Genomic DNA, 27,937 nt, shown 5'->3' with positions numbered 1-27,937 from the left:
TTATACCCTGATGTCATGCAAAAGATGATCAAAGAAATTAAGAACAGCCGGGCGCGGTGGCTCAAGCCTGTAATCCCAGCACTTTGGGAGGCCTAGGCGGGCGGATCACGAGGTCAAGAGATTGAGACCATCCTGGCCAACATGGTGAAACCGCGTCTCTACTAAAAATACAAAATTTAGCTGGGCGTGGTGGCGTGCGCCTGTAGTCCCAGCTACTCGGGAGGCTGAAGCAGGAGAATTGCTTGAACCCGGGAGGTGGAGGTTGCAGTGAGCCAAGATTGTGCCACTGCACTCCAGCCTGGCGCCTGGCGACAGAGTGAAACTTTGTCTCAAAAAAAAAAAAAAAATTAAGAACAATAGTAGATAGAGGCTTAAGATATTTACTGACATGCATATATTAATGTTTCCTTAGTTTATGATTTTGCTGCAATTGTTATAGATCATCTGTATTTGTATAAAAATTAAAACAGTTTCTATTTTGTAGGTGTCATGTTGGCAAAATGTTAAAAATCTTTTCAAATGTGAGCTTCTTGGACCTTAAAGTCAGCAAATTCAGATTTTTATGGGAAACAAGACACTATTAAGAAAATGTGTCTTGTTTTCATTTAAATAAGTTATGAGGCCTAATTAATTTCATTTTCTCTTTTAATACTTTTCCACTAAGATTTCAGTAAACATCCCTGCATCTTACTTTGGAAGTTGTTTATTGCCCTTTATTTGTAAGGAAAGTTTATCTATAGACAATATGTAATCACGATTATTTTATCTTCCATAAATTGATACATGTTTTCAAAATATGTAGGTCATACTCTTTCAGATGTCAGCAATATTTCCAACATAAATGCAAGTTGCATAAGTGAATCAATATGTAATTCACTTAACAGCAAACTGGAGGCTACCCTGGAAAATCTGGATGTCAGTGCATTTCAAGCACCTGAAGATTTATTAGATGGTTGTCGGGTACGTCTTTATTATGTAATACCTGCAGTAAGTGATGATATACATTAGTATGTCCTAGCCTGACTCTGAAGATTCTTCAGAGTTGGGCTTGCTCATTACTATCTATGTAAACCCTCCTCTCTAGCTAAGTAGAGGCACTTACTAAACGTGTCCTCCTTTGGCTGTGAGAGTTGCTCTGTGAGTCATCTTCCACTGTTATCTTTTAGAAGTTCATTTCAGTTTTTAATTCTTCTCTGAACACTCCTAACTACATTAATCTTTCCATCTATTATGTTTTGAGAGCACTTAGTTTCTGAATGACTTATTGGATTTATTTATTTATTTATTTATTTATTTGAAACAGGGTCTCACTCTGTCGCCCAGGCTGGAATGCAGTGGCACAATCATAGCTTACTGTAACCTTGAACTCCTGGGCATCAGCCATCTCTCAGTCTCCCAAGCAGTTAGGACTATAGGCACCTGCCACCACACCTGGCTAATTTTTAAGTTTTTTTGTAGAGACAAGGTCTTACTGTGTTTCCTAGATTTGGACTTTTATTAATAACTATCATTTAAGTGTTTACAGTGTATTAGGCAGCATCCTAATAATTTTATGTATGTTAATATGTTATATATAATCTCATTTAATTCCCACAAATAACTCTAAAGTGGATATTATCTTGAAGGGTAAGACTCAGTTAAAATTCTTGTTCAGAGTCACACAGAGAGACATTAAGTGGCCAGTCATCTACTCCAAAGTCCATATTCCTCACCATTAGAGCCACTGCTTTGTTTGGTATTTCGTGGGTTATTTTAATTTTTTAGTATGTAAATAATTGTCTTGTAAGTTTACTGATGGAAACATCATATGCTATGCTTTTTCAGCTGTCTTAGATTGGAATACTTAACGTATTCCTATTTGTAGAATGACTTGGCTCTGCATTAGTTTTCACAGAGTAGCAAAAATGTAACCCTACCTTATTGTTAAGGGAAATTGGGCAAATTACCTTAACCATTTTTGTTTTGTTTTGTTTTTTAAACTTACCAACTTACTGGCTAAACAAAAGGTGGGTTTTTTGTTTTGTTTTGAGATGGAGACTCTCTGTCACCCAGGCTGGAGTGCAGTGGTGTTACCTCAGCTCACTGCTCATCACTTCTTAGGTTCAAGTGATTCTCCTGTCTCAGCCTCCTAAAGTAGCTGGGATTGCAGGTGTGTGCCACCGTGCCAAGCTAATTTTTTTAGTTTTAGTAGAAATGGGGTTTCACCGTATTGGCCAGGCTGGTCTTGAACTCCTGACCTCAAGTGGTCTGCCCACCTCAGCCTCCCAAAGTGCTAGGATTACAGGCAAGAGCCACCACACCTGGCCTAGAGATGTTTTGTATGATCTTTTATCCTAGCTAGACTACTAATTCTAGATCTGACTTTTAATTGTTTCTTACATGTAGGAAGTATATGATTCCAAATGTTTGTTAAAATATATTCTAGTAATGGGGGTGATTTAATTTGGGGTGTAAATGCAGTTTGGAATAGACTTGTCATGCTTAAAATTTTTTTAAGGGCACCTTATGTAAAATAGAGGTAAAAATATTTTTATATTGATTAAATTGGCTTAAATATATGCATCCTCATGGTTAAAAATAAATTATTGCATATATGTTATCCTCAGAGCATTGTGTTCAGTTCTTTGACATGTATATTTTTTTGTTCAAGCAACTCTGTGAATAAGGTGACATGAATTTATAATTAAGAAAATTGGTTTAAAGAGCTTAAGCAACTTGCCTATTGTCATATTGTTAATCATTGGCAGCTGAAACCCCCACCCCAAAAAAAAAAAAACCCACAATTTAAGCCCAGGTGTTCTGATTTCAGACAGTTAACTACAGTTTACTTTTTTTTTTTTTTTTTTTGGGAGATGGAGTTTCGTGCCCAGGCTGAAGTGCTGTGGCACAATCTTGACTCACTGCAACCTCCGCCTCCCAGGTTCAGTTCTCCTGTCTTACCCTCTCGAGTATCTGGGACTATAAGTGCATGCCTCCACACCCAGCTAATTTTTTTGTATTTTCAGTAGAGGTGGGGTTTCGCCATGTTGCCCAGGCTGGTCTCAAACTCCTGAGCTCAGGCATTCTGCTCGCCTCATCCTCCCAAAGTGCTAGGATTACAGGTGTAAGCCACTGCACCCAGCCTAAAGTTTACTATTATAATTACTTTAAACTTTACAGGTAGTGAGACTTTCACAGTTAAAGCAGTTACCTGCATTTTAAAAATTGGTATGCATTAATATTTAGAAGATGTTGGAATCTGGCTTCTATTTTATTTATAGCTTCAAAATACTTATCAGGTATCCACTGTGAAAGATAATAATGCTGTATGAGATTGTAAAAAGTGATTAAAAAATCAAAGTTGTGGCTGGGCGTGGTAGCTCACACCTGTAATCCAAGCACTTTGGAGGTCAAGGCGGGCGGATCACCTGAGGTCGGGAGTTCAAGACCAACCTGACCAACATGGTGAAACCCCGTCTTAAAAAAAAATCAAAGTTGCAGAACTGTTAAAATATCAAAAGTTTTAGAATGCATTTATTCATGTATCTTAAATGTACACAAGTTGTCTTGTTTATATACAATGAATTTAGATATTTTAGTTTTTTTCTATTGAGAGAAAGCATGTTAAATATATTAAATATTTTCTTTCTTGCAGATATATCTTTGCGGTTTTAGTGGCAGAAAGCTAGATAAACTGAGAAGACTTATTAACAGTGGAGGTGGAGTTCGTTTTAACCAGCTTAATGAAGATGTAACTCATGTTATTGTGGGAGATTATGATGATGAATTGAAGCAGTTTTGGAATAAATCGGCCCACAGGTTTTTTTCATTTTTTAATTCAAAGCAATTTCTACTACATAGTATTTCTTAAAATTGCATATTCATGCAGTTATGGAAACTGCATGACAAGTGGGATGATGGTCTTTATAGCTTGCAGTAATACATAACTATGTGCTATTTTTGTAGGCCTCATGTAGTGGGAGCAAAGTGGTTGCTAGAGTGTTTCAGTAAAGGTTATATGCTTTCTGAAGAACCATATATCCATGCTAATTACCAGCCAGTGGAAATTCCAGTTTCAGATCCGCCTGAAAGTAAAGCAGCTGTTTTAAAAAAGAACAGCAGCTTCTCTAAGAAAGACTTTACTCCTAGTGAAAAGCATGAGCAAGCTGATGAAGATCTGCTCTCTCAATATGAAAATGATAGCTCTACAGTAGGTAAGAAATATTTGGTTAATATTTGTAGTTAGTAAGAAATATTTTAGTAGCCTAATACATATATATGTGATCTCTGCCAAGTTTTCTAGATTTTAAGTTAAATTAACCTTTTTCTTTCTTTAAAATTTTGCTTATAACTTTTTTTCAGAGCAGGTAAGACAATAGGGCCCTGAACCCTTTAACCATCTCTCCTCTCTTCAGCTAATTAGCTGTATTTTGATTTGTTATATATACAGGTATTGATTGATTTGTGTGTTTGTAGTAGCATGAGCTTTTTATTAAAACCTTGTAACAAATGCCTCTTACTGGATTATTGTGGTCTTTAATGCATGAAACTGCACTGTGGACTACCAACTCAGCATGTACTCTCATCTTGTAGTAAGGTAAATTGCCAGTGAAGCATTATAAACAGCATTGCTTCTTTTTTATTAAGAAAAGACTTTATGAAATATGTAGCCAAAAATATTAATTTCAATAAATTTAATGTGTATCATAACAAAATCTAAAGTTAATCAGAATTTTAATCTACTTCTTGAATAAAACAAGAACCTTAGAATACTTTTTTTTTTTTTTGAGGTGGTTTGCTCTCATTGCCCAGGCTGGAGTGCAGTGGTGCGATCTCGGCTCACTGCAATCTCCACCTCCTGGATTCAAGCAATTCTCCTGCTTCAACCCCCCCGAGCAGCTGGGATTACAGGCATACGCCACCACACCCAGCTAATTTTGTGTTTTTAGTAGAGATGGGGTTTCTCCACGTTGGTCAGGCTAGTTTCAAACTCCTGACCTCAGGTGATCCACCCGCCTCGGCCTCCTAAAGAGCTAGGATTATAGGCGTGAGCCACCGCACCGGGCCTAGAATACTTTAATGATCACAACTAGCCCTGCTGCCTCTCCCTACTCATCAACATACACTCAGCTTACGTGATTTTGTCTAGTATTTTCATTATCTTTTAAAATTTCACAAGTAGGCATTATTATCCTTTTATATGGTAAATCTGTTTCATTTACTAACATGTTTGACTGTTTCTTTGCTCTCCTCAATTGTTTTTACATCTGAGATCTCTCTTCTGGAATCATTTTCTTTCTTCCTAAAATAATATCCTTTAGAAACGCCTCTGGTTTCTCTGAAGACTCTTGAGCTGGGTATACAGTTCTAGACTTTTACTTTGTTTAAGCACAGAGATAGTATTTCATTGTCATCTGTTTCCCGGACTGCTGGATAGGAAGTCAGATGTTAGTCTGTCATTCCTTTACAGATAATATATCTTTATTCTCTGGCTATTTTTTTTTTTTTTTTTTTTGAGACGGAGTTTCGCTCTCGTTACCCAGGCTGGAGTGCAATGGCGCGATCTCGGCTCACTGCAACCTCCGCCTCCTGGGTTCAGGCAATTCTCCTGCCTCAGCTTCCTGAGTAGCTGGGATTACAGGCACGCGCCACCATGCCCAGCTAATTTATTTGTATTAGTAGAGACGGGGTTTCACAATGTTGACCAGGATGGTCTCGATCTCTTGACCTCGTGATCCACCCGCCTCGGCCTCCCAAAGTGCTGGAATTACAGGCTTGAGCCACCGCGCCCGGCCTATTCTCTGGCTATTTTTAAGATAATCTTTCTTTTGGTTTTTGTGTCCTGGAGCTTTGCCATTTATTTGTCCTGCTTGAGATTCATTGTGCTTTCTGAATCTGAGAATTAGTACGTTTTTTTGCTTCTTGTTAGGTCGAGAAATGTTTATTATCTCTTTGAATATTGCTTCTCCCCCACTCTCTATATTCTTTTAACTCCCATTTGCTCTGTATATGGGTCACTTAACCTGTCCTTATCTTCCATCTTTTTGTTTTTCTCTGATTTATTATGTGTAATTCCCTCAGACTTTTTTCCAGATCACAGATCATCTCTGTAGCTATTGCCTAATCTGTTTTGCCTATCCATTAAATTTTCTGTTTTAATAATTAATTTTTCAATTCCTAGGAGTTTTAGCTTTTTAAATAGTCTGTCATTTACTTTTTTTATTTTTAAAAATTGAGATGGGGTAGTCTTGAACTCCTGGACTCCAGTGATTCTCCCACCTCAGCCTCTCAAAGTGCTGGGGTTGCAGGTGTGAGCCACCACACTCGGCCAAGGCTGTCATTTTGTATTTGTATTTTTTGTTCTTTATTTCTTGAAACACGTGAAACTTACCAGAATATCCAAATTGTTCTGTTGGCTTTTGTTTATGGTGCCTGGTTTTCTTGTGTTTTGTGATTTTTATTGTGAACTTGAACTTACTAGGACTCTAGGATTTCTAAGAAACTTGGGGTAGGGGTTTGTTCCCCCAGAAAAGGTTCATGTTTGGGTCTGCTAGGTGCCTAGGAGTTGACAAACTCAGTACACCTCTTAGTTGGTTTATTGACTGGAGGTTTCTTAGATCATCCAACTAGCATAAATTTATACCCAAAGCTACTTTGAGTACCAGCCTCTGATGAACAAATTCTCAGGAGAGATGTTTTTTCCCCTTGACCCAAAGCCAGTGTTCTTGACCTCTTCCTTTGCAAGGCAGATTTGTTGTTGGTTGGTTGGTTGGTTTCGGTCTATTTACTAAAGGTATGTCCCTTCAGGGATTCTGGGTTTGTTCTCTCAGGGTGTATATTCTGCTTCACCTCTAATTTTTATGAAACCAAAAGATTGACTCCTGTCTCTTGTGTGATGCCCTTATATTCCAAGGGTCTGGGTGCTACACGAATATATAATAGACTAACCATTAGCTTTAGTAACTACTTAATGTTCTGGATTTAGTAACCACTTAGTGATCTGGATTTTAATATTTTATCCTGTATTTTGAAGTGTTTTTTTTAGTGAGAAGGTTTCAAAGCTCTAGCCTACCATATTTCTAGAGAGGAAATTCCTACCATTCCTTTTTTATTTATACTGCTTCCATATTCCAGAATTGACTTTTCTCAAACAATTTACTTATGTTTTAGTATTGTATCATGTCAGGAGATCATCCTAATTTTCCAGGATGCTCTGCTATAAAGAAGCCACAAATTAACTGAAAGCAATTTTTTTTTTTTTTTTTGAGACAAGGTCTCATTTCGTCACCCAGGCTGGAGTGCAGTGGTGCAATCTTGGCTCACTGCAAGCTCTACCTCCTGGGTTCCAGCGATTATCCTGCCTCAGCCTCCTGAGTAGCTGGGCATATGGGCGTGCACCACCACTCCCAGCTAATTTTTGTATTTTTAGTAGAGACAGGGTTTCACCATGTTGGCCAGGCTGATCTCAAACTCCTGGCCTCATGTGATCCTCCTGCCTTAGCCTCCCAATGTGTTGTGATTACAGGCGTGAGCCACCGCACCCAGCCAGCAATTTTATATATTATCCTTCAGCCAATAGTACTTGGTGTAGGGCAGGTGATTAGTTTCTTAAACCTTCCTTTCTAAGGCAGTTAGTGGTTTACTGACTTTATAAGGACAAAATGATAGTAAATCTCCGTGGATCACCAAGCATCTTAGAAAGTCTATAATAAAGTATTTTATAATTAATTCTTAAAATTGCTTTTGATTTAGGGGAGCTTTTCGAATGATTGGTTTATCACGTAGTATCTCTTAGGCTTTTGGGTGAGATCTGTCTGAAAAGAGATGCTACTACTAAAATAAATGGAAAGAACCGCTGTAGAACATGTTAGTTTATTATGAGTCTCTTAATAACTTGAGTTTTACTAATGGTTTATAAGAACTTACTATTTCTACTTTGTTTTTGTAGTAGTAGTCTAAAATTCTACTGGATTTCTTCCTCCTTCCCATCTTACCAACAATATATAGACATTGAACAAAGTTATTTTTTTCTCCTAGATGTGACTGCATAATAGTTGTACTTGCAAAAAATAGAAAGATTTTTACTTATAAAACAAACCGTTTGCATTTTAACAAAACTGTTAAAAAAACAAACTTTCTGGAATGTTTTACAGTATTGCAACACCTTTATTTCCATCTAAGCTTATTCATTCTCATGAGTATATCTATAAATTGTAAATATACTATTATCCTTTATTCCTTATGATATGAAACCAAGAGTCAAGGAGACTATAAAACTAGAACCCACCTCTCCTGACTTAGTGATCAGTAAACTCCCTAGACAACATTATGCTTCCTTAGTGTGAATAAGAACAATTTTAATACTTATGTTTAGTAGGAGTCATAAGTTCCTAATGTGTTATTACAATAATTTACTTAAAAATGAAAATGCCAGTGTCTATTGGAGATGAGGATAGAAGTAAGAAGATGGCACTATAACATGGTGTTATGAACTCTGGAGTCAGACAGACTTTGGTTCATACCTCATTTCTGCCACTTAACTGTGTGACCTTAGCAAGTTACATAACCTCTTCAAGCCTGAGACTCCTTTTGGACAAAAGGGATGTACTGATATTATCAACCTCACAGTTGGTATTATGTGAGCATTACATGCATGTAAAGCACTTAGTCACAGTGCTTATATAAATGAAAGAATGAATTGTTGAATAGCTTCCAGCCTTGTTGGAATTGCATAGCATGGCAAACTTTTTCTCTAAAAGGGGTGACAATAAATATTTCAGGATTTGCCAGCCACTTCCTTATAGTTATTTCCATGTTAAGGGCTTGACAGTTATACCATTTAGAACTGTTAATTTTCTCCATAATGATATTTTCTTAATTGTATGGTGAATCATCTAAACCATTTTGGAACTAAGACAGTCCTGTTGGAGGTATATAATTTTAAACTAATTCAAGTTTCTATTATACTAGGAATACCTAGAACTAACATGATCACTCTTGTCCTTCCTGATGGACAATGGTAATACTAATAGGACTCTTGGTAACCCCAAAGACAGGGTGAATCCGTATCTTTTTATTGGGTACACATAAGCCTTAGTTTTGTAAGTATAGTCAAAATTCTTAGGTTCCATGTTACATTAATATCCTTCTTAGGAAGTAAACTTTAACTATAAGGTAAATTGTTTGTTAGAAAACATTTACTTTTCTCTTTCAGTTGAGGGTAAAAAGTCTGAAGCTGAGAAGTCCGAAGTTAGGCCCTTTAATGATTTTCCTCATGTTGAGCCATTAAATGATTCTACTCACATTTTGCAAGAAGAAAAACAGTCTTCTATCAGTCATTGCTTCCCTGATGATTCTACAGTTACTGAAGAAGGCTTATTTAGCCGAAAGAGTTTCCTCGTTTTGGGTTTTAGTACTGAAAATGAATCTAACATTGCAAACATCATAAAAGAAAATGCTGGGAAAATCATGTCCCTTCCAAGCAGAACTGTTGCTGATTATGCTGTGGTTCCTCTGCTGGGGTGTAAAGTAGAAGCCACCGTGGGAGAAGTCGTTACAAATACGTGGCTGGTAAGAAAACACTGTAGCAGCTGAAATACAGTATTGAAGGATATCTGAATGCCAAGAAGGTTAATGTTGATTTCTCAGGCAGTTCAGTTACAGTAAACCTGTGTTTGAATTACAACACTCTTGATTTTGCTTTTAGCAAGGGAAATTCTAAAATAAAATGTGTAAGCTTCTTGGGCCTAATCCTGTTATAGTAGAGGTTCCTGTTTCCCAGAGGCCACAGCAGCAACATTCCTTCTTAGGAGGTCTCTCTAGGGTCATCTCACACTGTTAGTCTTGTTTTCTCACAACCAAAGCATCACTGGTAATTTCACTGTGGATTTTTTTTTTAAGGTTTCAAGAATTATGAGAAAAATAGTATAAACTTAAAAATATATATATAAACTAATACATTGGAAGGAATGAAATTTAAAGCAACATTCAATAACTCCAATGATATTACTATTTTAATAGCCTAATACAGTCAGTCGATTTATGTATATGTGTGTATGTATATGTAAATTTTAACATGATATGAAATGTATTGAGAATGAGCATACACAAGTTTATATTAAAGTAAAATTTCTTCTTATCAAAACTAAAGTATTGCTCCTGTGACTGAATTAATGTTAACCACTGGTTGCTTATTTCAGGTTGGCTTTACTGTTTCTCTTGTTTTCAAAAGGTTACTTGCATAGACTATCAGACTTTGTTTGATCCAGAGTCAAATCCTCTCTTCACACCAGTCCCAGTAGTGACAGGAATGACTCCTTTAGAGGATTGTGTTATATCATTTAGCCAGTGTGCTGGAGCAGAAAAAGAGTCTTTAACATTCCTAGCAAACCTCCTTGGAGCAAGGTATGTGATATTTTTAATGAATCCACTGTGTTGGTGTATCTTTTTGTTTTCTTAGAGAGCATTCAAATTAGAATTTGGTTGGGTATCTTTATTTTATTTATGGACACTATGTGCTGCATCTGTGATGGCTCAACGTGGCAGAAGGGAGAGTACTGGTAGTTGGATGCCTGGCTGACTTCTAAGAATACAGGCATTCGCCCATCTCATCTTCCCAAAGTGCTGGGATTATAGGCGTGAGCCACCGCACCTGGCCTCAACTATACTTTTAAACAAAAGATATACCTAGAACAAAGTTATTCAGAACTTTTGAGAAAAACAAAAAGGGTGGGCAAAGATATGTACTAAGTAAATGTAAACAAAAAGAAAAGGGGGTACAGTTTTACTATCACACAAGTTTAAATGTAAATCAAAAGGCATTAAGCTAGAAAAAGAAGAGCACTCTAAAGAGTGCTGTTAACATTGAAGATAAAATATGTATGTACCAAATAGAGCAGCATCATTTCTAAAACAAGAACAACAGAGATGTAAATAGGAATCAACAGAAGCATTACTTCTAGGAGACTTTAATTCCCATATTTTACTGTATGACAGGTGAAAAAGACAGAAAACAAGGAAGGATATAGACTTAAATAGCATATTTAATTACATATCTACCCTGAAATGGTGAGCATACCTTTTCAAGTGCCTGTGGATACTCATAAACGCTGCCTGTAAAAAAAAAAAAAAAAAAAAAAAAAATTGGCCACAAAGAAAATCTTAGTACTTTTCCTAAAGTAAAAAGTTTGCCAACCATATTCTGTCATCACAGCACAAAAAACTAGAAATGAATAATAAAACTCTAAAATGAACAATTCTATCAATTGGAAATTTTTAAAACTGTTTTTAGTAACTCTGTTTAAAGAGGAAATCAAAACTATACAAACTTAGAAATGGTTATCAACCCAAAGCCTGGGCTTAGTGGCTCATACCAGTAATTCCAGCACTTTGGGAGGCCGAGGTGGGTGAATCACAAGGTCAGGAGTTCGAGACAACCCTGACCAACATAGTGAAACCCTGTCTCTACAAAAAAATACAAAAATTAACCGGGTGTAGTTTTGTGAGCCTGTATTCCCAGCTACTCAGGAGGCTGAGATTTGAACCCAGGAGGCGGAATTTGCAGTGAGCCGAGATCATGCCACTGCACTCCTGCAGTGAGCCGAGATCACGCCACTGCACTCCAGCCGGGGCAACAAAGTGAGACTGTCTTAAAAAAAAAAAAAGAAAAGAAAGAAATAGTTATCAACCCAATAGTAACAAGCAACCTGGTGCCATTTCTCACTAAAACTAAAGCTTGAAGAAAACAGTTAATTTCAGATCTGGGGGAGAAAATGTACTAGTAAGTCTGGAATATTTTGTCAGACCAAATAGCAAGGACATTATCAATGACTACTAGAAAGGACTGTGTCTGAAGTACCTCCACTGGGCTGGTCTGAGTGTAGGGATGTTTACAACTAATTGATCACAGCCAGTTACAGACATCTTTGTTCTTTCTCTAAACCTACTGCTTCACTTGACTAGCCTTAAAAAAAAAAAAAAGTACCTCCACTGCCAAAGATGAAAACTTAGGTATCATTAGAGATAATAACTGCGGTGGATCCAAACACATGAAATAGTTTTTGAGTCATGACTTCATAATGACACCAAATAAACTAAGGTAATTGGTCATCTTTGAAAGATATTAGGGAACCAATCCATTACTTTGAAAGCTGACGAAGGGAGAAGATCAAGTATTTAACCTTGCATTTCCTGTGCAGTTTGCATCAGGGTAACGTGGTAGTTGGTAAGGCAGAGTTTCCCTTTATGAAGATGTTTCAACAAATAAATAAATAAGGAATGATTAAGATTGTAACCCGTAATGAATGAAATAATATAGGCATTGAACATCAAAAATTAATCACACAATAAAGGGACAAAACAAGATGTACCTTCTTATGAAGAATATACCACCACTTGAATTAGTCTTTCCAAAATAATCAAACCTCAATCTGATGATGCTTCTAGACCCAACTACCAATTTGTAGGAAATGCAAACAGCAGAACAACACGTTAAACTACATCACAATAATACCATGAGCAAAACCCTGGTATAACTCTACAGTATAAATGATCCAGTGTCTTCAATGAATATATGTTAAGGGTGTAGAAGAGAAGGTAGGAACCTATAAGCTAAAAGACATGAAAAGCAAAAGCCTAAATGTAGTCTTTAAAGATGCCCTTATTTGATTAAAGAAAAGTAAAGAATTGATTACCATAAATGTCCAAATAGTTCTGGCCCAGTGGCTCACGCCTGTAATCCCAGCACTTTGGGAGGCCAAAGGATTGCTTGAGCTCTGGAGTTCAAGACCTGCCTGAACAACGTAGTAAAACTTCATCTCTACTTTAAAAATAAAATAAATGAGCCAGGCATGGTGGCATGTGCCTATGGTCCCAACTACTCGGGAGGCTGAGGCAGGAGGACTGCTTGAGCCCAGGAGATCAGGGCTGCAGTGAGCTATGATCACGCAACTATATTACAGCCAGGGCAACAAAGTGAGACCCTGTCTCCAAAAAAAAAAAAGCCCAAATAGTGGCTACTATTAAGCGGAGAGGGAAGGGAGGTGGTATGGCATGTTGGAGAGGTTCTGGGGGGCTAACAAGATTCTGTCTTCTGACATGGGTGGTGGACATAAGGGTTTCACCTTATAATAATTCATTAAGCTGTATATTTCTCTTTTTTTGCGGTTTTGTATTTGAATTACATGAAATAATAAAATATTCTTTTAAAACTGAAATTGTGGAAGATAACAAACATTACAGCAGACTCCGCTGGATACAACTAAAGCTATACTCAGCAGGAAAGTCATGCAAATTCTGAAATAGAATAATTGGGACTAGCCCTAGCAGTTATTAAAATATATTTTGTGGCCACTTTTGGTGGCTCATGCCCGTAATCCTAGCACTTTGAGAGGCTGTGGCAGGAGGCCAAGTTCAAGACCAGCCTGGGCAATATGCTGAGACCCTATCTTTACAAAAGTTTAAAAATTAGCCAGGCTATGTAGCATGAACCTGGAGTCTCAATTATTTGGGAGGCTGAGGTGGGAGGATTGTTTGAGCCTGGGAGGTCAAGGCTGCAGTGGATCACAATGGCACCACTGTACTTTATCCTGGAGGACAGAGCAAGACCCTGTCTCAGAAAACAAACAAATATGTATTTTGTGAAACTTTACTAAATAAGTGTGGTTGCCTGTAGCAGGAAGTTTAATTAATGGTCAGCAAATGTAGTAGGAGACCCAAATACAAAAAGGAATTTATGATAAAAGTGGCATTTCAGATTATTAAGGAAGATATGGCTTATTCAATAAATAGGATTCATTAAAATTGGAGCAATATCTCATACCTAAATCAGTACTGAATGGATTAGTGGGTTAAATGTAGAAAATGAAGTTATAAAAGTAGTAGGATAAACATATAACATAGAAAAAAAAGTGCTAGGAAACATGGGAAATTAAAAAATCTGAAAAGTCAGGGACTAGAATGTAAAACCCAGAAGTCAAAAGAAATCACTGAATTCTGTTCAGTCTCAAGTGGTAGACTTCTTTTTTCTGCCCCATATTCTCTGTGTTTAATATCCTATGATCTTGAGTAAGTCACTTAATTTCTCTGTATTTTTCCCCATGTGTAAAATATTGAGAGCATCAAATGAGATAATACATAGAAATGCTTTGAGAAGTTGTGGTAGATTTTTAAAAAATTACTCTTTGCTCCTGTCATTTTTTCCAGAAAGGACAAGGCGTGTGGGTAGTAACTAATTAAGGTGGTAATTTTGGCTGTGCAAGGTGGTTCACGGCTGTAATCCCAACTTTAGGATGCTGAGGCAGGAGGATCACTTGAGCTCAGGAGTTTGAGACCAGGCTAGGCAACATGGTGAAACCCCATCTCTACAAAAAATAGAAAAATTAGCTGGGTGTGGTGGTGTACACCTGTAGTCCAAGCTACTGGGGAGGCTGAGGTTGGAGGATGGCTTGAGCACAGGAGGCAGAGGTTGCAGTGAGCTGTGAGTATGCCACTGCACTCCAGCCTGGATAACATAGCAAGACCCTGTCTCAAAAAAATAGGTAATTTTGCTGTCTATTCTTTGCATGTCTAACTATGTTTTTAAAAAAGTTTGTTCTAGCAATACGTTTTTACCCTAGAGTAAGCATTTGTAAGGGGATTAGCTTAATTTCACCTAGAATAAACCAGCTTTTAACCAGTGTATATTTTCTTATACTTAGATGATCTCTAACCACACTGTTGTGTTAGAAATGTTGTTCTTAGTTTTGTGGACTAATTGTATATGTAACCATTTGCACTTCTTTAAATATAAATTTCAGTGTTCAAGAATACTTTGTTCGCAAATCCAATGCAAAGAAAGGCATGCTTGCCAGTACTCATCTTATATTAAAAGAACCTGGTGGCTCTAAATATGAAGCTGCAAAGAAGTGGAATTTACCTGCAGTTACTATAGCTTGGCTGTTGGAGACTGCTAGAACGGGAAAGAGAGCAGATGAAAGCCATTTTCTGATTGAAAATTCATCTAAAGAAGGTTAATACTTTTATTCTGTTCTTTTATATATATTTACAACTTGATGGTTTCTGGGATATAAATGTGCCAATGCTTGTTTTTAGGAAAGGCTATTGTTTTCACTTTTCACATTGGGTGAAGTGAGGGTCTCAGTGTTTAAAGTCTAAAGATGTATGCTTGGCTTCTATTTACTATTGATTCCTTCTGTGGCTCACAATAACACACTATGTAATTAATGTGCTTTCATCTTTGGGCTTATGCACGTTTCCTGTGGACCACCTCACAATTGCTTGCTCTTCCTTCTTATCTTTCAGTTCTCAGCTAAATTACCACTTTCCCTGGAAAGCCTTTCTTGAATCACCAAGTATGGCCTTTGTCTTGCTGTAACGTTTGTTTTACCATGACACTTTGTATCATCCCTTTTATAGCTCTTACCTCAGTGTTACCATGCTGGTTTATTTTGTGTCTTTCTGCTAAATTACAAGTTCTAGAAAGGCAGGGAACATGCATGTCTTGTGAATTCTGTATTTCCCATGACTTAACACTAGACGTGGCATTGAGTAGTTATCTAATAAGTTTTTTGTTAAGTGTTGGTAAAAGGTGGAAGGCAGAGGTGGAAGAATCAGTACCCTCTCTTGTAAGATAATAGCATTCCTGGGCAAACTTCAGGGACATATCAGCAACTTGGGAATACCTCTCAGGGTCATTACTTATTTTGCCAGACAGATGTAATTTTATGACTGAGGCTAAGTGATGTTTAGGCTGTATTGAAATTTGATTAAGGATTTTCCAAAATTTGACTGTAGTTAACTCTGAGTACATGTAATTCAGATTTTCTTTTTACTGTGTCATTGACTAGGAAGACATTCACTGATACAATTTTTGGCAGATAAGCTTATTGAGACATAGCAAGATGAAACAGGAAATTATTTTTATTTATTTATTTTTAGTTAATGTGCTTGTCTAACTTAATATATATTTAATGCATAATCTGGTTTGTTTCTTGGAAAGTAGCTATATAATTTTATGATTTAAAGTGTACCTGAGAATTGACACGAAAACTAACAGTTAAATAGGGATGCCAAGGTGGGAGGATTGCTTGAGCCCAGGAGGTCAAGGCTGCAGTGAGCTGTGAACATACCACTGCACTCCAGCCTGGGTCAGAGTCAAAGTAAGACCCAATATCTAAAAAAGAGAAAAGAAAGAAAACAGATATAAAACATTACTTCTTGTGTATAGGAAAAAAGTGGGCATTAGTGGCTCATATTTGTTTCTTTTCATTTTAAATCTCTAGAACGAACTTTGGAAACGGAATTAACAAATGGAATCAATCTAAATCCAGATACTGCAGAGCATCCTGGCACACACTTGCAAACTCACAGAAGAACTGTCATTACACCTTTAGATATGAACCGCTTTCAGAGTAAAGCTTTCTATGCTGTGGTCTCACAACATGCCAGACAGGTTTCAGCCTCCCCAGCAGTAGGACAACCACTTCAGAAGGAGCCCTCATTACACCTGGATACACCATCAAAATTTCTCTCCAAGGACAAACTCTTCAAGCCTTCCTTTGATGTGAAGGTAAGATTTATAGGCAGTGGTCCCAGAGTTAATACCATTTGTAAAGTTAAAGCACCAAATTCTACATCACCTCTAAAGTGTTGGAGTCAATTTTCCAGAGATGTTGGCAAGTAGATTTATGTTACTGAGTTTGAATGTTTTGTATCCCAATATACATCCAGGGTTACAGGAACAGATATAGATAAATATGGTGTGAAATGAGGACATCTAGGTTCAAGTACTAGATTGATCTTGAACTCTATGACTAGGCCAATCATTTAACATAACTGAGCTTCAGTTTGTTGTTTCATACAAAGAGGATACTATTTGTTTTAAAAATTCAGATTCTAAAGATCAAATGATGAAAGCATTTTATAAACTATAAAATATAACACACTGCTACTTTATATATTGGTTCTCCGAGTACACCCATGATTTACTTTCTGAAAATGTGTGTTACCACCTTACTTGAATTGTTTCCTGTAAAGACATTAGTTAAATCTGTGTTTTAGTTTCATCTCCTGAGCAGTATAGTATGACTCCCTTTCTGAAAAATTTATTTGCAAATCAGGGGCTAAGATAATCTTCCAGATGATTTTCTTTTATTTGCCAAAGCTGATTTTCATCACTTTTTTTTTTTGAGATGGAGTTTCACTCTTGTTGCCCAGACTAGAATGCAATGGTGTGATCTTAGCTCATTGCAACCTCCACCTCCCAGGTTCAAGTGATTCTCCTGCCTCAGCCTCCCAAGTAGCTGGGATTACAGGCATGTGCCACCACACCTGGCTAATTTTATATTTTTTTTAGTAGAGACAGGGTTTCTCCATATTGGTCAGGCTGGTCTTGAACTCCCGACCTTAGGTGATCCACCTGCCTTAGTCTCCCAAAGTGCTGGGATTATAAGTGTGATCACTGTTTCTTTAGTAGCTTTTGACCTCTTAAGTGGCTATTCAAACCATTGTCTATGATTTCTTTATCCATGAACCTTTGCAGAATCATTGTACTCATTCATCTGTTGATATTTTTGCTTGTAGGGTATTTAGAAGCAACGTTTTAATAATTTTTATTAGCTTGTTTTGGAGCAGACTTATTAAAAAGTTTACAGATTATTCATATTCAGAAAATAAATATTAATTGATATCCAAGATAATTTTCCCCATGCTAATTTATGTCTTTATTTTTGGTCAGAATTCCAGTGACCCACATGAAAAAAAAATCTGTCTTTATTGTTATAACAAACTCAAAATCCTACCTTTTCACATGAAATCTCTTCTGAGTTAATGTTTTGTACTGTGATTAATACCTGGTCCATATCCCTTAAGAAATAGAGGAAAATCAGTCTTGGGAACTGTGAGGTGTAGGATCAAACCTCTTCTTTTGCCTCCTGCTGCCCTTTAAAAGCAAGTCAGCCTCTGGGCTTTATATTCTCATTGATAAAATCCAGATGATCTCTAAAGTCTCATAACTCACAGACTCTCTGAAGAGCAAATGTAATAATATTAGTAGGGAAGAAAATAGAAATATTTTCCGTCATTGAGACCATTCTTTTGTAGATACCTTGCAATAAAAGTTTTGTAGGGGAAAGCTTATAGTTCTGAATAGCCTCAGTGCAAAAAACACATTTAAAGATTTTATTGTTCAGAGTCATAGTTTATTGAGCAGTGTTTTTTTCTCTTTTTTCTTTCTTGTTTGATGGCATATAAATAATGCTTCATCTTATAATCAGTGGTTCTTCAAACTGATATAATATGTTGAATTCTTTACTCAAAACATGAAAGAGCCCATGGAATAATCACAAAATTGACCATCTATTAGGCCTTACCCTCCCTCCACCCCCAAAAAATACTCACCTCTTATTTAAACTTAATTTTTAATTAGTATACATCAGGACAGTACAATAACTACACTGCTAATGAAATATCAGGGTTAATCATTGGGAAGCCACTATACATATTCGGATAAAGACCATGGTCAGTACTGGAAACCCTTCCTTGTGGCTCCGTTACTGCTTTCTCCCTAAAGTGTACTCCTGAATTCTAACACTGTAGTTTTGTTATGCTTGTTTTTGACTTTGAAATATGTGGAATCATAGTATGTATTCTTTTGAGTCTGTTTTTTAATTCTTCTTTAACCCTTATTTAGATTTGTCTGTTTTACTGCATACAAATATAGTTCATTTATTTATTCCTTTGTATGGATATACAGAATTTACATTTCCAGTGTACTAGCACTGTTGTCAATAGATGGCCATTTAGTTGGTTACTAGTTTTTTGCTCTTACAAAATAATTTTACTGTGAACATTCTTGTGTATGTCTCTTGGAATCTATGTGTGTGCATGTGTTACTATGTAATATATACCTAGAAGTGAAATTGTTGGGTTATATTTCAGCTTCAGTAGAGAATGACAAATTTTTTGCCCAAGTAGTTGTAACAGTTTATGCTTCCACCAGTAATGTGTTGAGTGTACCCAGTGTTCCTCATCTTTGCTGATACTTGTTACTATTTCACTTTGTACTTCAAAATAATTTCTAACTTACAAAAAGTTGCAAAATAAAAATGGTACAAGGTGCTAGGCATGGTGGCTCACACCTGTAATCCCAGCACTTTGGGAGGCTGAGGTGGGAGCATCACTTGAAACCAGGAGTTCTGGACCAGCCTGGGCAAAGTAGCGAGACCTCATCTCTATCAAAATTTTTTTAAAAATTATCTGGGCTTGGTGGAGTGCACCCATAGTCCTAGGTACTCAGAAGGCTGAGGCAGCAAGATGGCTTGAGCCCAGGAGTTTGAGGCTATAGTGAGCTGTCATCCTACCACTGCACTCCAGCTTGAGTGACAGAGCAAGACCCTGTCTCAAAAAGAAAAAAGTACAAGGATGGCTGGGCATAGTAGCTCATGCCTGTTATTCCAGCACTTTATGAGGCTGAGGTGGATCCCTGGAGGCAAGGAGTTGGACACCAGACTGGGCAACGTGGTGAGACCCCCTCCAATCTATAAAAAGTTGGAAAAATTAGCTGGGCAGGATGATGCATACCTCATCTTACTTAAATAATATTCTTTATTATTTGTCAGTCTTAAATTATGTTTTCAACTCTCACCAATTGCCTTTGTAGCAGATCTTACTCTGTTTACCCCTTTTTTCTTTTATTTTTCATTGCATATTTTTTACTTTGTCAGGAGGGAAAATGTGTTTTTTCAACCCACAGACCTCAGCCTCATTTTTGTCTTGACCTTACAATCAAATATATGAAATATGTACTCTTCTTTTTGAAGCTTCCCTGTCACCTTTGGTAGGATGAAGTTCCTCCTCTAGTAGATTCCTCGGGAAGCTGTGTTTACACATGTGTACAGTATTCCTTGAGTTCTGCATGTTCATAACTTTTACCGTGGCATTACTTCTTCTACAAGTAGTTTGGATGTACTTTTTTTTTTAAAGACATAGTCTCGCACTGTTGCCCAAGCTGAAGTGCAATGGTGCAATCTCAGCTCACTGCAACCTCTGCCTCCCAGGTTCAAACAATTCTCTTGCCTCAGCCTCCTGAGTAACTAGGATTACAAGTGCCTGCCCCCATGCCCAGCTAATTTTTTGTATTTTTAGTAGAGATAAGATTTTGCCATGTTGTCCAGGCTGATCTCAAACTCCTGACGTCAAATGATCTGCCCGCCTCAGCCTTCCAAAGTGCTGGGAGCCTGGCCTTTTCTTTTTGTCTTTGAACTCAGATAGTTTTATGAGGATGTCTAGATGTTAAGAATTGTCAATCATTTGAAATCAGTTTTCCACAATACATGTTAGGTTTTAAAATTTGATTCTTTTCAAGTTTTTGATCTGAGAGATTAGAAGAATGGAGCTGCCAGTCAACTGAGTTGAACAGAACAGGTTGGGGATTGGAGGCTAAAGATCAAGAGTTCACATGTTAGACACATTAAGCTTGAGATGCCTGTTAGATATCCAAGTAGTTGTTAAATAAGCAGTTGCAAATAAACTTGAAATTTTGAGGAATGGTCTGGATTGGAGATAAAAATTTGGGGTTTTGAGTTTGTAAGTAATGATTAAAGACGTTAGAATAGATACCAAGAAAGTAGGAGAAGGCAAAGAAAGAAAAGAGTTTTTTTGTTTTTTGTTTTATAGATAAGATCTTGCTGTGTCATTCAGGCTGGAGTATAGTGGCATGATCACAGCCCACTACAGCCTTGACCTCTGGACTCAAGCAATACTCCCACCTCTGCCTCCTAAGCAGCTAGGATTTCAGGTGCATGTCACCACATCTGGCTAATTTTTTTTCTTTTTTGTAGATATGGGGATCTCACCTCATTGCCAGGCCTTAAACTCCTGGACTCAAGCAATTCCCCTGCCTTGGCCTCCCAAAGTATTGGGATTATAGGAGTGAGCCACCACACCCAGCCCAAGAAAAGAACTCTAAGGAATACCTTGAGGTGCTCACCTTTAGAGGAGAAACCAGCAAAAGAGACTGAGAAGGAGATATAAGAAAGGAGGAAAGCCTAGAGATTGTTTTAGAAGCCAAGTATTTCAAAGAAGGAGGAGGGGTTAACTGTGTCCAGTACTGCTGAAAGATCAAGAAAAGTGAGAACAGAAAATTGGCCGGTGGATTTAGCATTATGGAGGTCAATGGTGTCATCATAACAATAAGGGTTTTGGTGGCATGATGCAGGTGGAAGCTAGTATGGGTTCATGAAGAAATGAGAAGAATGGGAGACATTGAGTATAAACAACAGTTTTGAAGAAGTCTTGCCATGAAGGGGAGCCAAGAAATGGAGTTGTAGTTATGGGGCAAAGTAGGGTCAAAAGAAAGTTGTTTTCTTTTTAAGATAGCAGAAATAGCTAGGCACAGTGGCTCACACCTATAATCCCAAAACTTTGAGAGCCCAAGACGGGAGGATCACTTGAGTCCAAGAGTTCAAGACAAACCTAGGCAACGTGGCAAGACCCCGTCTCTCCAAAATATACAAAAATTAGCTGGGCATGGTGGTACACACCTGTAGTCCCAACTAGTTGGGAGGCGGAGGCAGGAGGATTGCTTGAGCCTAGGAGATAGAGGATGCAGTAGGCCATGATCATGCCACTGCACTGCAGCCTTGGTGACAAACTGAGACCCTGTCTCAAAAAAAGAAGAAGAAATAACGATATACCAGTGTAACTGGTCCAGTAGAGAGCCAGTTGATGATGCAGAGGAGAGAAGGAAGACTTGCTCGAGGCTGAGTTTGTGAGAGGCATTGGGATCTATTTCTTAAGTAGAGGAAAGTAATAGTGGCACGTGTGCTGAAGGCAGATAGATGTGGTATGGGAGCTTCTGATTTTTGTATAAGGAATCCTCTGAAATGCTTTGAAGAAATTTTAAGAATTAAATTTTAGCATATCAGATGAGTAAATTGAAGAAAAATAATAAATAAAAACAAAAAATAAAATTTTAGCATATAGAAAGACTTAACCATGTTCTTACAAAATAGATTTAACTGTCATAAGCTATAAAGCTATATTACTCTGTTTGTACATTGCCATAAAGACCTACCTGAGACTGAGTAATTTATTTTTTATTTTGAGACAGAGTCTTGCTCTGTCACCCAGGCTGGAGTGCAGTTGCGTGATCTTGGCTGACTGCAACCTCTGCCTCCTGGGTTCAAGTAATTCTCCTGCCTCAGCCTCCTGAGTAGCTGGGATTACAGGCACCCACGACCACGCTTGGCTAATTTTTATATTTTTAGTAGAAATGGGGTTTCACTGTGTTGGTCAGGCTGGTCTGAAACTTCTGACCTCAAGTGATCCACCCTCCTTAGCCTCCCAAAGAGCTAGGATTACAGGTGTGAGCTCCCATGCCCAACTCTATAAAGAAAACAGGTTTAATTGTCTCGTTCCACGGGCTATACAGGAAGCACTGCTGGAGGCCTCAGGAAACTTACAATTATAGTGGAAAGTGAAGGGAAAGTGGGCAAGTCTTACATGGATGGAGAAGGAGGAAAAAATATCAAGGGGAGATGCCACACACTTTTAAACAACCAGATATTGGCCAGGTGCGGTGGCTCATGCCTATAATCCCAGCAGTTTTTGAGGCCGAGGCCGGTGGATTACCTGAGGTTAGGATCAGGAGTTCAAGACCAGCCTGGCCAACATGGTGAAACTCCGTCTTCTACAAAAGTATAAAAATGAGTCAGACATGATGGCTCATGCCTGTAAACACATCTACTCAAGAGGCTGCAGCAGGAGAATTGCTTGAACCTAGGAGGCAGAGGTTGCATGAACCAAGATCACGCCACTGCACTCCAGCCTGGGTGACAGAATGGGACTCCATCTCAAAACAAACCACATATTGTGAGAACTCATTATCACAAGAACAGCAAGGGGGAAATCTACCCCATAATCCAATCACCTGCCACCAGGCTCCTCCTCCATCATTGGGGATTACAGTTCAACATGAGATTTGGGTAGGGACACAAATCCAAACTATATCAAAAGGTAGTGTAGAGCCTAGAAAAAAAAAATGCAAGCAGAAACAGTATTTTAAAAGTCTGAAAAGAATAATTGCAGGTAGGCAGTAGCCCTACCATTTATTAAAACCTCCTATATCAAGTTGCAAAAATTAAAGCAGTGTGTTGTCACGTGAATAATCAATTCAGTGTACAAGATTATACTCCATAAATAGAGGAAATTATTATGTAATAAAAGTAGCATTAAATCAGAAAGCTAGGTAGACATCTGAGGATACGTTGTAATTAAAGTTCACACTTTACATCAGAAAACTTTTGAGATCAACTTTTTAGGTTTTTTTTTTGAGATGGGATCTCACTTTATCACTTAGGCTGGAGTTCAGTGGCATCATCATGGCTCACTGTAGCTTCGACCTCCTAAGCTCAAGCAGCCCTCCCACCTCAGCCTCCTGAGTAACTCAGACTACAGGTACATGGCACGGTGCCCAGCTAATTGTATTTTTTTGGAGAGGTAGAGTCTCACCATGTTGCTCAGGCTGGTCTAGAACTCCTGGGCTCAAGCAATTCTCCTGCCTTGGCATCCCAAAGTGTTGGGAGTATAAGCATGAACCACCAAACCCAGCCTAGATGATCAGATCTTTAAATATAAGAAATGAAGCCATAAAAATTCCAAAACATGTCATGAGTTTGTTTTTAAAACAATCTTAGTGTGGGGAAGGTCTAACTATAATGTACACTCCAAAAGAAATAGAAGATTCATATAAATTTGACAGCATTAAAAATTCTCTAACTGGGTGTGGTGGCACACACCTGTAGTCCCAGCTGACGTGGAAGGATCTCTTGAGCCTTGGAGGCAGAGGTTGTATTGAGCCAAGACCAAGCCACTGTACTCCAGCCTGGGCAACAGAGCAAGACCCTGTCTCAAAAAACAAAACAAAACAAAGAAAATCTCCAGTCAGGCACAGTGGCTCACACCTGTAATCCCAGCACTTTGGGAGACCAAGGTAAGAGGATTGCTTGAGCCCAGGAGTTTGAGACCAGCCTGGGAAAGACAGCAAGACCCTGTCTCTATGAAAAAACTTAAAATTAGCTGAGCACAGGGTTGTGCATCTGGAGTCTCAGCTACCTGGGAGGCTGAGGTGAGAGGATCCCTTGAACCCAGGAGTTAGAAGTGACCTATGATCATGCCACTGCACTCTAGCCTGGGTGACAAAGCAGGACTCCATTTCTTTAACAACAACAAAAAAAAGCTCCATGGCAAAAATTTGACAAATGATAAGTGGAAAATTAAAAATAGGTGGATATTGTATCACAGTTGATACATGCACATGTAAATTCGTACAAATGAATATAAAAACATATTCATACAAGTGAATATATAAAAAAAGCTAACAACCCAGTGGAAAAATGGGCAAAGGATAGGAACAGATAGTTGTCACAAAAAAATTAGATATAAGTAAACATATATAAAGATATTTAACCTCATTCGGTATAAAAGAGTAGAAAATTAAAGCATACAGATACAATTTTTAGTCTTATCAGATTGTCAAAAAAGAAAAATCTGATTACTGCGATATCAAGCATGTTTAGGAAACATACACTCTCATACTTTGTTTATGAAAATGTCAGCATTGGTAGATAGACGTTGGTTTTGGGTTTTTTTAGTTTTTAGTTTTTTTTTTTTTTAAGAAATGGTGTCTCATAGTGTTTTGTTTCCCAGACTGGTCTCAAACTCCTGGCCTTGACCCATCTTCATGCTTCAACATCTCTGGAGTAGCTGAGATTACTGACAGGAGCCACTGCACTGGGCTGGTAGATAAATTTTGCTTAGAAGGTTTCCTTTACTCTTGGATGTGCAAAATGGTGTGTGTACAAGGTTATTCATTGCATCATTATACTAGCAAAAGATTGTTAACCTGAAACTTATCAGTTTACACAGGTTAAATACATTTTGATGCATGGAATACTATGCACATGCAACAGAGAATGAGCAAGCCATTTGGACAACAGTTACTGCCTTTCAGGAGGGATCTGGGTGGCTTTAGAACAGGAATATATTTTGTACTTTTGAAGATTTTTTTCATAATTCTCAGCTCATTCTGACTTTCTAAACTTTCTTATAATTCATTTCTTGATTATATCCATCCTTGCTTGTTTGTTTCCTTCTGGGTTTTGTTCTTTGTTTTGCAAATTCAACTCTAAGATTCAGGTAAGAGGCAAGCCCTGTCGAAAATGTAAGCTTGTTAGTCTCTTTGTACCAATTTGCTGGACAGTATGGAATTTTTGTTCTTCACAGCATGTAGATTTGATTATAGTTTATTCTTTTTATTGTTGTTTGGAGGAAAACTAGAAGAGGTTAAACTGCAATCCATTAATTTTAAGGATTCTCCCTTTGGCTAGGCGCGGTGACTCATGCACGCCTGCAATCCCAGCACTTTGGGAGGCCGAGGCAGGTGGATCATGAGGTCGGGAAATCAAGACCAGCCTGGCCAATGTGGTGAAACCCCGTGTCTACTAAAAATACAAAAATTAGCTGGGCATAGTGGTGCATGCCTGTAATCCAGCTACTCAGGAGGCTGAGGCAGGAGAATTGCTTGAACCTGGGAGTCAGAGGGTGTAGTGAGCCGAGATTTTTCCGTCTCAAAAAATAATAATAAAATAATAAATAACGAGGATCCTCCCCTTCTCTCCCTTTATCCCTCCCTCCTCATTTTCTTTTTTCCTGTCCTATTAACCCATCTTGCTTCTCTCTCTCTCTTCTTTTCTCTTTCTCCCTCTCCTTCGTATGTATAGGATGCACTTGCAGCCTTGGAAACTCCAGGACATCCTAGCCAACAGAAAAGGAAACTGAGTACACCGCTCTCAGAAGTCATTGTCAGAAACTTGAAAATTGCTTTGGCAAATAGCTCTCGAGATGCTGTCGCTCTTTCTGCCAGCCCCCAACTGAAAGATGCCCAGTCAGAGAAGGTAGGATTAGTTCTCTTATTAAAAGGAAGTTTTAGATAACATTTCAAATAATGGCTGATCTGTTTCCTTTATTTTCCATGAACAGGAAGAAGCCCCAAAGCCACTTCACAAAGTAGTGGTATGTGTTAGTAAAAAACTCAGTAAGAAGCAGAGTGAACTAAATGGGATTGCAGCCTCTCTAGGAGCTGATTACAGGTACTTGGCACATCTTTCTGTTTCATGGTGATGTGATTAAAATTTATAAGGAAACCTAAAGCTATTGTGAGCATCTACAGGGAAACATTTATTTTGTTATTTCATGTGTCTTTATCTATAAAATCTCTCCAGTTGATTTTTTAATTTACCACATCCTTTGAAAATAGCCTCTCACATATCAAGTCATTCTTATATGTGTATTTTTTAGGGTATGCACAACAAATATTGGAGAACCTATTTTGTGCCACTAACTATTCTAGAAACTTGGGATCCATGAGTGATCAGTGTAGTCTAAAAGAATCCCTGTGTTCAGGGAGTTTATAGTCTATTAATAGTAATACATCTGGATCTGAGATTGTTTTTACCTTAGTGATTTTTCAGATTAGAGCCCTCTGTGAGTAGTACTAAGTACTCTGGCAACCCTCCTTTATTAAGATAGTCTTTTTTGAGCATGTTTTAATTAAAATCATTTTTTTTTAAGACTTTGGAGACTTAGATAATCAGATTTTTCTTCACTCAATCTGACAACCTAAGCAGAATACAGTTTCTAGCACAAATGGCATCAGTATCTGGAATTGAGAGTCTCTTGCCTATAATTACTTTTGTGTTACCTATTGCCAGTTGCTGAGCATTATCTCGTTTCATTCTCACAGTAGCCCTACAAGGGGTGTGTGTGTATGTGTGTGTGTGTGTATTTTTTTTCGGCAAAATTGAATGTTTTCTTGGATATTCTGTTTTGATGTAGACATAAGACTTACAAAGGAACATATAGGGTTTACGTTTTTATACAATTTAAAATGCCAGTCTTCTCAGTATAAAAAATAGAATTTATTACTGAAATTCCTAAACAGAATTTATTGCTTTGCATTGAAGTTTATATTCAGTCTTTTCCTGAAATGGATTGGTAATTGACAAAAGGGAAGAGCCTTCTAATATGCAGAGGTTATGAATATTTATGTATTCATAGGTAAGCAGTTCTCAAATGAAGTTGTTCCAAATGTCCCCTTCCATGATCTAGGAGCAGACTGTCCCAAAGAGATCATTTGATACTGTCTTCTGCCTTCAGAAGGTTAAACATGTAGGCCAGATCTTCGCAACACATCAGATGCAGCATCTTCATTTTATTATAAATATTTGTGTAACATTCCCTCTACTAAAATGAAATTTATAAATGTAACCTACCTACTTTTATAATTTAAAAAAGTAGCAGGCAGTACAGCACTCTGTGATACATAGGAGAAATAGAAGGTGCATAACATAGAAAAGATATATTTTCAGTATGTAATGCTTGAGCCTGACTACACTAGAAAACAATGGAGTATTAATATGTTTGTGTGCCTATGTAAAGTCAGCACAAATCCAACAGTCCCAAGGCTGAGACCGATCTGGGGGCTCAGATACCATGAGTAGCAGTGGTCTTCCATCAGTTTATACAGTAGTTGCATTTTTGGTATATTAGTGTGTATTAAAACTGCAAAAAATAACTTGTGTTTATATGTTGAACAGGTTCTAGACTCATCTAATTATAAACAACTTTTTTTATGTATGTGAATTTGTCAAGACATTAGAATATCATGCAAGATATGAGATAATTATATGTATGACTGTTCCCCGGAATTTCCAGCATCCTATACCTTACCCACTACATGCTAATAGCACCCTCCAACATACAGACACACATTGTAATAACCAAAACCACCCTCATGAATGTCCAGAATAACTCCTGAAGTAACACTTTTGCTGAAACTACTGATCTAGACCAAGGGTGGATGGGCTGGTTCATCTGTTTTTGTAAGTAAAATTTTATTGGA

At 37.7% G+C, this 27,937-nt stretch overlaps 1 protein-coding gene across 3 annotated transcripts in view; it reads left to right on the top strand.

Moving 5' to 3' along the window:
- TOPBP1 (DNA topoisomerase II binding protein 1) overlaps positions 1-27,937 on the top strand; it is a 62,936-nt gene that overhangs the window by 9,386 nt on the left and 25,613 nt on the right. For all 3 annotated transcript variants that reach the window (XM_012451198.3, XM_012451199.3, XM_012451200.3), the window contains exons 8-16: positions 803-960; positions 3,635-3,798; positions 3,946-4,193; positions 9,194-9,549; positions 10,211-10,383; positions 14,775-14,986; positions 16,260-16,546; positions 25,758-25,931; positions 26,017-26,126. In XM_012451198.3, coding sequence (XP_012306621.2) covers positions 803-960; positions 3,635-3,798; positions 3,946-4,193; positions 9,194-9,549; positions 10,211-10,383; positions 14,775-14,986; positions 16,260-16,546; positions 25,758-25,931; positions 26,017-26,126 — 1,882 coding nt within the window. The remainder of the gene's footprint in view (positions 1-802; positions 961-3,634; positions 3,799-3,945; positions 4,194-9,193; positions 9,550-10,210; positions 10,384-14,774; positions 14,987-16,259; positions 16,547-25,757; positions 25,932-26,016; positions 26,127-27,937) is intronic.

The sequence above is a fragment of the Aotus nancymaae genome, unplaced genomic scaffold, assembly GCF_030222135.1.
Source record: "Aotus nancymaae isolate 86718 unplaced genomic scaffold, 86718_ANA_hifiasm-v0.15.2.pri h1tg000019l, whole genome shotgun sequence".
NCBI classification, from domain to species: domain Eukaryota; kingdom Metazoa; phylum Chordata; class Mammalia; order Primates; family Aotidae; genus Aotus; species Aotus nancymaae.
The sequence above is the reverse complement of the archived record's forward strand: the minus strand, read 5'-3'. Positions and strand labels throughout refer to the sequence as shown.